At 42.6% G+C, this 14,319-nt stretch overlaps 1 protein-coding gene across 1 annotated transcript in view; it reads right to left on the bottom strand.

Annotated features, from left to right (window-relative positions):
* Nucleotides 1-14,319, bottom strand: part of PCP4 (Purkinje cell protein 4) — a 52,706-nt gene that overhangs the window by 19,293 nt on the left and 19,094 nt on the right. The window contains exon 2 of the mRNA XM_033122988.1: nt 7,951-8,002. Coding sequence (XP_032978879.1) covers nt 7,951-8,002 — 52 coding nt within the window. The remainder of the gene's footprint in view (nt 1-7,950; nt 8,003-14,319) is intronic.

Raw genomic sequence — 14,319 nt, 5'->3', positions numbered from 1 at the left:
ATGAGCGCCTGATCAGGTAACTCTTGGCGCAGGGTGGAGTGTGACCATCTGACGGCTTTATGGGACTGCAGATGGGGACACCACACCCAGTCTTGAGCATAAGATCAGAGCTCACTGATGCTTCAACTGATGAGCTGACAGCCGCACCTGCACTCGTCCCAGACGGAGCCCTTGAAACCTCCCCTCCTGACCGTCTCACAAGCCTGACCCGATACCCGACGAAACACACACCAGCGCCTCGGGACTCTCTCTGGACACCGGACTCTCTCTCATCCTTTCCTAAGACTCTGTTCGCCTGGCCCAACCCTATTGCCTGCACACCTGTGTGACCCTCCTGTGTGAAACCGCTCCCTCCACTATTGGAGACTATGCTCTGGCCGGAGCCTTGGTTAATGCGCGTAGGAAACCGAGTAGTAGGACTAGATCCATGGCTTTATTCTCATAAAGTCTGACGTTGTGGAAAGACACACACGTGTGTGAGACTGCTACTTTGACAGTCGTGTCCTGCTCACGACAGCAATGCATGTAGGAGAGCAGGTCCAGCCTAAAAGAGAAATCCAGTTTCTGAAGACAATTCGTACTGTTTTATCAACTGAGAACATCCTTTCCCAAGGAGGCACACTGACATTTCTACAGGCTTTGTAATCACAGGTGAACCCCACTAATAGGAAACCTACAAACCTCAACCATCTTATCACGTAGCCCAGGCTGAAATGCAGGTTGGTCCTCTCTTCTGAAAAGCTGTTTGCTGTGCAAATTAATTCTATAAATAAAATTATGAATGTATCACCTACTTAAAAGTCAAGAATGTTTTCAAGCACTTGAGAAATATTATGTCCATATGGATAACTGATAAGCAGAATATGAAACTTTCTGTCTCCTGCTTGGGGCAGGACTCTAAAGGACAAAAGGATCATTATTTTCCTGGTACAACTTAGTTCACAGGCTTAAAAAGATCTTAAATGACAATTTTTTAGCATAATTTATATCTCAGTTTTTCACTAAAGCATATGGGCCTTCTCCATATGATGTGGAACAAAATTCTATCTTCAGTTAGTCTAAAGTTATCCAATGTTTAATCTGAAGATAGAATTTTGTTCCACATCATATGGAGAAGAAGAAGAAGAAGAAGAAGAAGAAGAAGAAGAAGAAGAAGAGGAAGAAGAAGAAGAAGAAGAAGAAGAAGAAGAAGAAGAAGAAGAAAGGAAAGAAGACAGAGAGGGAAGAAGGGAGGGAGGGAAGAAAAAGTATGGACACGCCCACAAATTATATATTGCTTCAATGTTTTAGTTTAAAAATTAACATGGCTGTCCCTGTAATTAGTTTGACATCACCTGTATTTGCGAGAGGCTAGTTAACTAAATTGATGAGATAACTACGCTGTTGAAACTCTGGTTCTCAGCATGGGCCAGCCGGAAGCCTGTTAACCTTATTCTGGTCCTTAGTCTGTTCCATGGACTCACACCACAGCCCACTCTAGCTGCCAGTTTACGACCTTAACCCCCGTCAAGAGGGAACTCAGGAGAGAGTATAAGTGGAGACAACCTGGTGTGTTTGGTCTGCTGGCCAGATAACCAAAGCTCTCCATCTCTGACTGATATGTCCGTGGGCAAATCACCTGACCTTCTGAGCAGCTTTGCCTGGCATGGCCTCCCTACCCACCCTCCAAGTCGGCAATGGAATCAAACAGGAGATTATGCGTGAGATTGACGGTTCTGCGTTCCTTGTCAGCACTAATTCCTAAAGCAATCTCCAGTCAACTCACTTGTTGGACAATATTACCCATTGACCAGGTTTGTGTGGAGACCCTGATGGTTTAAAGGTCTGGCTTAACAAGCAACTGCAATTTCATTCTTTCCCCGTCTGGATCACTGTCAGAAGCAACCTTGTGTACCCATTTGTCCATATCCTCCTCCTGGAACATGGATTCTTTACAGTGTGCCGAGCCAACAACACAAAGGACATCCCGCTCGTAGTATTTGAAAGCCGTATTAGTATTTCACCCACTGTTGTTTTGAATTTGTTTTTCTATTTGCTTCAAGTGTAGAAAAAGAAGGCGCGAAAAGCCAAGTGACCCCCGATGGAGAGCAGACCATTTGACTTTTCGCCATGAAAGCTTCATGTGTCTGTGGTATTCACGGCAGCTCTCGACACATCAACACGGTGAGTCCTGGGCTTCGTGGGGCCCAAGGTTTCGGTGAACTAGCAGGAAAGATTTCCAGCTTTCTGGCCTGGGAATCGGGGCACACCTTAGAGACCAGTCGCTTTAGGGAAGTGTTTTTCCCACAGCCAGGGGCAGCCCGTGAATATTTGAAACAGCACGTTTCTGATACATGTTGCCACTCAACACTCTTTGTCTTTGTGGCTTTTCGAAGAGGCTTAGCATAGGACCGTCAGTGCCCACTAGACTCCTACTGGAATCTAGGCTCGATTGGAAGGGAGCTTCACAAGGCCCTGGCCCCCGACGCCCGCACACACAGCCTATGGAAAAGCCACAAACAACTCTGTATTGCAGCTGCAGGCTCCTCTCGGTCGGCCCTCAGACTGCCATCTACCGCATCCCATGTCTGAAATAGAACGCAGTGATGTCAGCTGCTGTAGGCAGATACGTGGCACCATCCCCCTAGCCGTCCTAGAAACTGCATTTCTTCCTCTTGCCTTTCATCCCACGTTTCCCGTGCACAAGAGCATGAAGACCCAGGCAAAGCCTCCTGCCAGATGTGACCTTCTCTCTCGGTGTGATGGAGCGCTGTCAGCTTTTGTTCCTGGATCTACCCTCGGCTCCTTCTTACTCCAAGCTGATCTACTCTCCCACATGAGACCTCACTCCACACCCTTCCAAGGAGCAGTGATAGATGAAATATATCCTGGACAAAACCTGCCCAAGTCCATTCGTACTTATTGAAAGATCATCATGCACAAGAACAAACACAAAAGGAAAACGTTTGGTATCTGTTGGATGATCTGCAGTCAAAGGGGGCGGAAGGTGTGCGAAGTGTTTGGGGAATAAATAATGAATTGCATTCCTTATTTGAAAAATCACGCTCAGATTCACAGCAGTGTAGCTATCTGTCTATGAAAACAGGTCCTTCTCAGTTCATTTCTTTCTCCACCTATTTGATAGCAGAAAAATAAAATCACAATGTGTGTGTGTGTATGTGTCTCAAATCCAAAGGCGAGACAAACATCTATGGTTTTGGTTTTATTCAAAACAAGGAGAGGAGAAGAGTACCCAGCACAACAACGTTTATTCATTGTTAGCAATGACTAATCGGATCAAAGCAAATGAAATCGTATGTGTTTCTAGCATCTCCCCACACCTACTAGAAATTTCCCAAGCCACACTGTTTCCCAAAAAAGGGGTACACCTATTCAAGTATGGTGCTTGAGTGTTTGCTCAGCTTCTCATGCTTCAAAGAAATACAACTGCAGTCAGCCTCTTCGTAGGCTCAGAATAATACCTGCCTTCCGGGAATTTACCTATAGCCTGATCTGGAGCGGATTCTTTTACTAAAATCAGGTGTGCCTATGCCCTCCACCCCCAAAGACAGATCTTTTTGGAAATAAATGTATCACAGCTCACTAAGTCAAGAGAAATGCATTCCAGTTTTAGAAATTCAATTTAGCTTGGGTAAGCCTCCAAGCTCTGAAAGGAAGCTCCGTCAGAGGTTTATTATTCATAAATCTTTCCTTCGGATTGGAAATCTCCCAGCAGTCACTCTCCTTTCAGTATTTTTTTGACTTTTATATGTCAATAAAAATTTTTAACTCTTGGAGCATGAGGACACAGATGAAGATATCCAGCAAAATTACTGTCTTGCAAAAAAGTCGTTCAGTTGTCTCCAAACTGGTAATTGATGGTGAATAGTCTAGATTCAAATGGTTGTGTCTGTATCTATAAACGTGTTTGAATTTAATTCAGCAGATGAGTTGTAACTGGAGCTGCGAACTATTGTTTCACTCAACTAGGGCATTATATCAAGAAACAAATGAAGTTCTTGGCCTGAACTAATCAAATAATGAAGTACTTTGTTCACATGGGAATGAAAATCTCAGAACCACCAAGATCCTAATGACTTTATTTTTAATTAAAAAAATAATAACCCTAATATTTCTAAAAAACCTATCTCCATACTGCAGATGAGATGAGAAACATCTGGATTTGATGGGTTGTGTATTCAAAGGTTGGTTCCTGGAAAGTGAAGAGGCATGCTGGATGTATGTCTGACAATTAAGTTCTGACAATTAAGTTCGCAGACACATTCTAGAAAAAATCGTCCATACCTCATTGCTGAATATCACTACGGTCACTTTCAAAATATTCCCCTTGGGAAGCTATTCACCAACACCAACACCTAGTCCACCCTTGAAAGCAATTTTGGAACTCTTGTTTTGGAATGGCCATCAGAGCTATTACCCTTGATTTCCTGAATGTCATCAAAATGTCTTCCTTTCAATATTTCCTTTACCTTCGGGTAAAGAAAGAAGTCATTGGGTGCCAGACCAGGTGAATAGGGAAGCGTGTTCCAATAGTTTTTTATTTAATGGCTAAAAACTCCCTCACAGACAGTGCCATGTGAGCTGGTGCACTGTCACGCTGCAAGCGCCATGAATTGTTGGCAAAAAGTTCAGGTCCTCTAACTTTTTCATGCAGCCTTTTCAGCACTTCCAGATAGTAAACTTGGTTAACTATTTGTCCGGTTGGTACAAATGCATAATGAATAATCCCTCTGCCATCAAGAAAGGGTTAGCAACATCATTGCAACAAGTTTGCGAACTTAATTATCAGACCTTCTTAGAGTGATAAGTGTCATATTTCATGGGCATTCTGGATATGGAGTGAAAAAATATCATATTTCACATCAGTAAATACCATGGCAACAACAATAAATCTTGGAATTACAAGAATCTGGATTCCCAGCCAATAGCCCTCTTGAGAAAATATTTACTATAACAAAATTCCAACAGAGCCCAGGAATTTGGATCCCTCTGGAGTTTTAATGTATATGACTTGTGTCTTCTGTGATTTAAATTGCAATTTCAAGGATCTCATAATTCACTCCCATAGTCTTCATGCTTTAAGTGTTAAATGGAGACCTACACTACATTTATAACATTTTAAATGAAAACACTTTGACTTGTAGATAATTAATGAAATTTGGGATTAACTGACTACTTACAATTAACTGACTACTGTCCAAATCTCATACCATTTTGATGTTCTATGCTTCATATTTCTATTCTCACAGGACCCTGCTCCTTGAACACATGTAGGCAGTTTCATTTGTGTTAGTAGGAAATATACATTAAGATAAAAGATCTCTCTAGATACCTGTGATGACAGAGTAAAATAATTTGAATTTCAATGGAATATAATATTGGTTAAAACAAATATTCTTCTCATAGTATGAATTTAAGAATGAAAAATTAAGCAACTTCGATTTTTAGGAAAATGTGTTTTAGACCACTTCTAGAAGTCTTTACCCCAACTTTTGTTAGGTTGTTACTAATTTTGTCTGTTTATTTTTAGAGGCAAAAACACAAACTTAATATTATTATAAAAGTTCGTGTACATCATACATGAGCAGTTATGTTAATATGCATAATAATTCGAATTTATATAGCACCATTATTCTATAACTATCAAATAAAATCTCATTCTAAATACCCCTTTTTCTTCTCAGAAGTGAATATCCTCTGATATCTAGAATTATATAAAGAAGGGCTTTCCTCATAGCATCTTGAATTTTTCCTTTCAATTAATTTTTATACCTCCAGAAAAGACACACTCGGTTTTCACTAGAATGGCCCGATTTGGTGCTGAAAGAAATTCCATGCTTTGGAATGTCAGAAAGTAATAACTCCCGTTGGTGTAAAGCTCGGAGCATATAGCTGTGCTTCAAAGGGCGACAGGGTAAAGCTGAGTGGCAGAGGCATTGAACGCAGGGACCTAACTCTGTCAGGCACAGGACCCCCTGGACCTGATCTTCAGACTGCAGGCCGCCCACACATGATATGGGAGTGACGCTAGAGCAGCAGTTCTTACAGTGTGAACAAGGAACCCCAGGACGCCTCCCTCCTTTGAGGAAGCATTCAAAATCAAAATTACTTTTATAGCACTAAAATTTTTTTGTTGTTGTTGTTTTTATTTCATTTTTTGCTTTTTAAAATCTCATTCTCTCCTTAATGCACAGTGGAATTTTCCAGAGGCTACGTGGCCTGTGACATTACAACAGGTTGAAAGCAGCGGCAGTAGTCTTCTATTAAGCCAGATATTAAAGAGATTGGCAAAAATGTAAAACGTTGCTATTCTTTCACTAAATATTATTTTCTGTTTTGGAAAATATAGTTGCTTTTCGTATTTAAATGTTACTTACGCTAACATAGCATAGGTTTATCACTGTATTTTTAATGAGTGCACAAGTAAATCTTTCTAGAATTTCTCTGCTTCAATTTCTAATACGGGAAACATCAATAGATATAAACAACATAAACAAAAGTTTCTGGGGGTCTTCAAGAATTTTTAAGAATGGAAAGGAGGTGTGAGAGCAAAAGGAAGTTGGAGAACTGAGGCAGTAGCGTATCTTCAAGAAGGCTTTTGACTATACAACCCCATGATTCTAAGGTTGTGAGGTTCAACGGAAATGAACTCAATGAAGAGATGGATATGGGTCTATGCCGCAGGAAAATTGGGAAGCTCCTATGGCGCGGTCCCTCCTTCTCCAGCTCACACAGAGGAGACAAGAAGAGCCCTGGGCTTCATGAAAAGCTTGCAAAAGAACTTATTTCCTTCCCGTCCTCCCTGCCAGCTCTGATCAGGATATTCTTGAGCACCAAACCGTCTACTTACTGATATGATGACCTTTCAACCCAGAGGTCACCATGCTGACCCTACCTAATAGGATGGCCTGAAACAGGTGGGTAAGTCAGCAGGGTGCAGATGAGTGCAGTACAGAGGAACATTCTAGTACTTGGGTCTTGCTCAGGTCCTAGCTCAAACTCATGACGGAGCATCCAAAGTGGCTCTGAAGCCCCCAAGGCATTTTTGCTGCTCGTGTGTGAGACTGACATCATCTACAATTGGATGGACAGGCACCAGCCTATATCCCGTCCAGCTGCAGGCAGGACTAGTTTTACACAAAAGGTCCATTCACTTTATAATTCACTTTATAACAAAAAGTAAGAGCGCCCGGAATCTCACCTCCCCAGAACCCTAACTGCAATCCTGGGCACTTAGCGGGATTTTTCATTATTATAAGTCATCCTCCATCACAACCACTAAAATTGGGGAGCTGGGCTGACACCCGGCTCTGTCTCCTTCTAAGACCATATTCCTCCCGTTCCTGGCCACATCCCAGCTCCCCCACTCCCAGCCTCAGTTTCCCCATCCATAAAATATGATCATTCCTATAACTTAAGGCCAAGGTGGAGGCTGCAGTCACAGGCCACAATTTCTCCAGTCTCCACTACTACTGTTATTTGCTGGTCAGTCATTGATCCTGCACCTGCCCTGGGACCAGCACTATGTTCTGTGTACAGGGATGGCTGAAGCAGATTTTAAAACCTCCTTTAAGGAGCCAAGCACTTCACAGCTTTCAAAGCACTCATCTCATTTGATCTTATTTTATCCTCACAAAAACTCCAATGCTTGTCACCAACCCTAATGAAGAAAGCAGAGAACTATATTTGCATTGTCATTACCATGTTGCCCAAAATGGGAGTCTTGCTTTGGAGAGGAAACAGTTCTTATCACACTGCATTTAGCTAGCTCGGTTTTCTTTGTAAAACCAGACCACAGCACTCACTGAGAATTGCTGAACTCCACTGGAAGCCACAGTGCAGACATATGGAGCAAGCTGACTTCAGTGGAAGGTATGCTCCACACCTGCGATGTGCCCAAGGGGGTAGGTGCCAAAAAAGCAAGTCATTGGACTACTCGTGTCATCTTACCATTTTCGCCGGATGTCTTGTCTTTTCCATTGGTTGCCCCAGCACCTTGTCGCTAAAAACATAAAAAAAAGAAAGTTGTTACCAGATGTATTCAGAATTATTTTTGTCTCTTTTATTGTTTCCAATATCTCTTATATAATATCAAGTTCTATGTTACTTTAACTCAGATGGTTAAAACAAGGTACTCATGAGACGACGAAATGATCAACTCAAGAAAGGATCTACTAAAGTTGCACAGACTGCCTCCCTCATCCATAAAACGGACACCCAATAGGAGACTATTGTTGATGGAACATAATCTCATTGAAAACATGAGGGGAACAGCCAGAAGCTTGCGCCAACTATGAGAAGATCTCAACTGTCACCTTTGTCAACGGTGGCCATTACACTGCTATATTCTCATTCCAATCACCATGTCCAATGTCTTATTTTTAAATACATTTTAATCAACTGAAAAGATATTATGTTGCTACTCAGAGTTTCTCCTATCATGAGATATTTTTCTATCATCACTTATGCCTATCCTGTGCATTTTCATTGTACCAGGTTAACTACAAGTATGAATATTTTATGGTTAGGCTTAAATCTTTGAGTAAGATTCTTTGGGTGTGAGGTCGGGGGAGCTGTGTCAAATGCATTACATGTTTACACATATGACCGTGTTTCCTCAAAGCTTATCCTGCTACTGTCTTTAAATTATAATATGATGTTCTAGTCCACGGAGAGAGAAATATTTTTGTCAATCTAATTTTCTAGTAATTATTAGAAAATATGCTTTAAGTTGAGAAGGATTGAAGAGACTGCAAAGTCTCTAACTTTCAGGTGAAGAAAATTAAGCCAGGTAGGGAGCCTGATTTGTTCAAAGTCATGCAGCTAATTGGTGACACAGTCAAGACTGGAGACTGGACTTCCTTGTCCATAGGCTAGCGTCTTGCAGGAATTGTCATTGTTACATAACTATCTGAATGGGACTCTGGAAAGAGAGGCAGAGCACTGAGCAAGGAGAAAATCACAGTAGGTGACTCCCTCTGAGGGATAAAGCTGCCCTTAAAATTTCATTTGGGTCCAGAACTTCAACCTAAAGACAATATTAAAGAAATAATAATCAGTTCCCATTAGAGTTCAATGTCATTGTGAGAAATTCCCAGGTCCTTGGTCAATCCTTGATTAGGAAAATCTTGCTTTCAGGTTCTGATTAGTATAAATAAATAGGGGGAATGATAAAGACGTCAACAAAGTTAACCATCCCTGTGTATGCTTATTGCCTTGTGCAGATAGATGAGAACCCAAGAGAGACGAAGTCAAGTCTCCCATTTGCTACCAACCCTACCACACACACACACACACACACACACACACACACACACACACGTGCATACACTAAATCCCAGTCAATGTGAAATGCAAATACCCACCCGGGGTCAGGGAGATGCTCTGCCCCGATCTAAAAGGGGAAAACCACCGTTCTCTAGCAGGAAGTGACAGGAAAGTAGACAAGTTGGAAAGTTTACACAAATATGGGTCCCTTCTTCATATTAAGTTGGAACATCTTAAATGCTCAGAATGGTAGACCTTGCCCATGTTCCCATGGAGGGAGAAGTCTACAGTTCTTAGCCAAACATCAGCTGTTCTTCAACAAACTCCCTTTCGGTCCCCACATTATCGCAGCATTACTTAAAGCACTTACTTTGTAATATACGCCATCTTGATTTAAACCAAATTACTCAATTCTTAAAGATAATAGATTCGCAAGTTGAAATGCCTCTTTCTTCTTGCCTGTGCTTATTTTGATGTCTCTTCTTTTCAAACACAAAGCTGGTACATTCCCTGCACTCAGGGGAAATTGGACCACCGTCATAGAGGATCAAGCAGGTGGTGCAGCAGCTGCCAGCAGCTGAAATACTCCAGGGTTTAAATCCTCCACCCTTCTCTGCATAAATGCATAGATGGCTCATTGAAAACATCAAATTCCACAAAAAGATGAAGGGGAATGTTCTAGTTTAATAAAGTCAAATTAAATGGAATACAAGTACAAAATAGATGTACACTCAATTCCACTGTCTTTAAATATCTCAGACACTGACACTTTTCAAACGTCTTGAATACTTCATTTCATTTTTAAAAAAATCACTTTTTAGAAACCTCAGAAAAACCAAAATGAAATGTGCATGGGGGAGAGAAAGGGGTCATTTTTTCAGGATTTCTAAGACAGGGTTTTGTGTCAGGTCTCAACTGATGGAGGCAAAATGAAGCTGATAGATGTTACAAGGAGATGGTGTCTCAGATCAGAAAATGATCCTGACAAAAACAGAACTAGTCATTGAAAGCATCTCTTTTCAGAGGACTTTGAGACCTTGTGACATTTTTAAGGCAAGGCTGAGAGCAGCGGGAGAATCATCAAAGAGTTTTCCTGTTCCCTGGGTCTACAGTGCTCAACACATATGATTGTTTCATCAACAGGTGAGGTGGTTGACATTTCCCTGAATTGGTAAATGAAGAGTCTAGGTCAGGCTGGGTTTTGGGGGTGATCAAAGCCCACACATGCCAGGGCCCGACATGCCCCAAGTAGGCCAATTCTGACAACATCCCTGATGAGGTAGATACCATCCCTGTCCTCATCAGATCGTAGGCGAAGGCACAGACAAGAACGTGGTCAAGGTCATGCAGCTGGAAAGTGGCAGAGACATAACTCCAACCGAGAGATGCTGGCTCCGGAGTCCCGCCTTTGAACTACTGAGCCTGAGCGTCTCCCAATAACGCTAAGGTGAGGAGCAATGAGGCAGGGAGATTCCTGTGTGAAAGTCAGTGTGGCTTCATTAGCACATACAGGCTGAGAGTTCTGAGGACATGATTTATAGAAAGAAGCAGAATCAAACCAAAAGTCCAGGGATCAATTGTAGAATTGTTGTGAGATGTTTTGTTTGTTTGTTGTTTTGTTTTGTTTTGTTCTAAGTTTAAATAACACAAGAATTCATAGCTAGACTATGCTAAAATGGATGGATGGATGGATGGATGGATGGATGGATGGATGGATATCATTCTCCAAAGTTCAGTAGGAAAAAGTGCTACATTTTCCCACCACTTTTTCATAGAAGTTAGCACCCTGAGGAGAAGGATGCCTTTTCTCCCCACCCACTCTCATCCCCAAGTGAGAAAAGACCCAGCTTCCGCCAGCCATTAGCCCCAACCATGAGTTCAGCATCCTGAGAACCTGTGTTGCCTGCTGAACAGAAGTAGCCATACATCAAAAATATCATCGACTCTAACTGAACTAGTAAATAAGATGAAGTGTTACAGGGAAAAGGCATGGTGCACTGTCTTCATGGAAAGGCCCAGTATGAGATTCTAGAGGTCCAAGTTCTTTTCTAGAAATGTCAGCAATGGTCCAATGATACCGTGACTACCACCATTGCATCATTCACTTTACATACCCATCCACCTTCCTATAGTAGGATCTGCAGAGAGCAGGACAAATCCTGTCTGACCAAATACGCACAGCAACAATTACCAGGTTAAAGTAGATGTGTAGAATATACTGTCCACATTATAGAGAAAAACAAGCACAATTGAATTGACAGCATCCTGTACGTGGCAATCAATACCTTCCTATCAGCAGAAATTTGCTTCATTGTTTTCAGATTGATCTGGAGAGTCAGTTGTCATGGCCACTAAGGACATCCCTGGTTAATATACATGGACTTTTGCTTATTTTTTTCTTTGGAGCGGGAGCAAGTAGAGGCAAAAAAAAAAACAAAACACAAAACAAAAACAAAAACAGCATTGATTTGAACACCAACAAAACCAGAACTACGAGCTCTCATAATTCTGCTTTCAAGAGAATCTCACTGTGTTTCCTGCTATCTGCCCCTTGTCATGGCACTTGGCACAGATGTTCTCATTCAGGTCCTCTCCCGGTCACGTCCACCCTACTGACTTCACATGCATAAAACACCCCTGTTTGGGAGGCTCTGCAGCACCGGTCCCAGCCCAGACGCAGCACCTTCCTCCATATTCTCCTAAATGTCTGGAGGTTAACAGTCCCTTCGTTCTGCGGCCGTCTGAAATCAGAGACCCTGCTGCTCGAGCCAGCTCCGTGCCCATCCTCCTCGGGCACATGGGCATTCCCTCTCCAAACATATCCAGACAGCCTCCCTGTCATCATTTAAGGGACAGAGGGTCCTGCATGAGGGAGTTCTTCCATTCAATTTACCCTCATGATCACAAATAAGAAAACTCCTCGGCTCGCCGGAACACATACCTTTTCCTCAAAACTACCTCTTTCTATATTGTCCCCATTTTACAGTCAGGAAATGCTCAATACTCGTCTAAGGACTCAAGGCAAGAAGTCGAAATTACAGCATTAAAGTGACTTTCTTCTCCAGCACAGGCTGGGGCTTGCCCGTGTGCTGTGGAATGTGTTGAGTGGCTGTCAAGAAACCTGGGGAATGAGACAGAACCACTGCCAAAAGGGGACACCCAGGGGTCCTCAACCCTTAGACACGCACCAAGCAGCTCACATCTCAAGTCCTTCCTTGTGGTGTTAACGAACAAGACAGCATTTCAGAATTTAATAAACCTGCAATTAAAAGAAGGCTAAAAAAGAAGGTGCGTGATAGTTCCTTCTGATACTCTTGTATGCACTGATTATCTATACACAGGCAGGAGTAATATTAAAAGGCATAATTTTTGAAATAGTATTTCCTGACTGTCTTGTTGCAGCAAGGGCTACAGGAAAATAACAAAGAATATGTCTTAGTCTGCTTTCCCAGAAAGCAGAGCCTGAGACAAATGCTATTTGTGATACAAATGAACTGGGGGAGGGTGGGGGCTAGGAGGAGGAAGGAAGGATGAGAAGAGGGGAGACAGAGCTGATGCAAGAATGCATCCTCCAGCTGGCATTGCCAGCTGTAGCCAGATGCTGGTCTTGTGCCCTCTGAGGCTGTGCCATCTGCGTCTGAGGACAGAGCCCTGTGGGGAGAAGGCAAACAAGTTACCCACCAGCTCCTGCCTCTTTCTGGTCCAAGCCATGTGTCACAGAGCATTACTTCCTAATGCTTCTAGGCTGGGCTCTGTCTTGCACCTGACATCTGCCTGGGGACATGGAGGAAGTCCCAGCACAGGAGGTGGAGAGGTGGAGACAGTCGGCGTGGGCAGGAGGTGACATGCTGTTACTTTACACTTGCCTGAAATCTGCGGAGCCCACGCCAAGCTGGCCACCCACAAAGGTCCTTACTGATAGGTCTGGAGTTACACACGAGAGGTGTCTGACTCAGCACATAAATTTGGTTGGCTCACTCTTTTCAACCATGTTGCAAAATCATGGACAATCCTTTCACAGGAGATACTCTACTAGTGGAACAGGCCACATCAACTTTCTGGTAAGGTACCGGCTTTGGGTCCATTTCTGCCTGTACTTTGAGCTGAGAGTGGGTATTAAGGCTCGTCTGACTGCTTCCGTGCTACATCTAGGGGCTGTATGCACATCAGTAATCCTTAGGTCTCAGCAGTGTCGGCGTGAATAAAAAGTGAGCTGCCATGCTGCCCTTCACCAACAGACGCAAAAACAGCCCGCCAGTGTGTTCGTCGCAAAGTCTAGGCTGCCTGTCAAAATGACTGCCTCGATTACTTCTTAGCCGCCTCCCTCTTCTTCCTGGTGGGACGTATTACAAAAGCTGCTTGGAGTAGTCACCATTGGGTGAGGCATAACAGGGTAAGAACTCATGAATCGAGACAAGTACTGCATGGGATCACTCACATGTAGAATCTGTTTAAACAGAATAGAACGGAGGTCAGGGATGAGGGATGGGGGCGTGGGGAGAGGATGAGAAAAGGGCACAAGCTTTCAATTAGAAGATGAATAAGGTCAGAGCATCTAATGTAGAACTATAGCTGATAGCGTGTGTTGTAGAATTGATATTTGCTAAGAGAGCGGAACTTGAATCTTTCACAATGTACGTCTATCAAATCATCATGGTGTGTACTTCAAGTATGTTACAATTTGATTTTTCAATAAAGCTGAAAAATGATACTATTTTAATGCAATATTTTAGAAAATAAGGAGTACTGCAAAACGTCACAAGCAACAAATATCCACATTGGCCATCAGTATTAGTGGTATTTCCTTTTGCCTCAGGCTCCTGTGTGGCTCCACCAGGCACTGGACACATGTAGGTAAAAGAGCCAAGTAGAATAAGTAAAAGATTCAAGAAGCCAAGTGATTTCAAGGCTTCCAAAAATTATTCTAATACAGTCTTCGAAACCTTTTCGTTTGCAGCTCTCTCATGGGCCATGACTGTAGGCTATGAATTTGTACTGTCACTTTGAGAGTTTTTATTACACGATTTCTAGAATACAGTAATGAAGGGTCCC

This window comes from Rhinolophus ferrumequinum, chromosome 2 (genome assembly GCF_004115265.2).
Source record: "Rhinolophus ferrumequinum isolate MPI-CBG mRhiFer1 chromosome 2, mRhiFer1_v1.p, whole genome shotgun sequence".
NCBI lineage: Eukaryota > Metazoa > Chordata > Mammalia > Chiroptera > Rhinolophidae > Rhinolophus > Rhinolophus ferrumequinum.
Note: the sequence above shows the minus strand (reverse complement) of the source record. Positions and strands in the feature narration are given on the sequence as shown.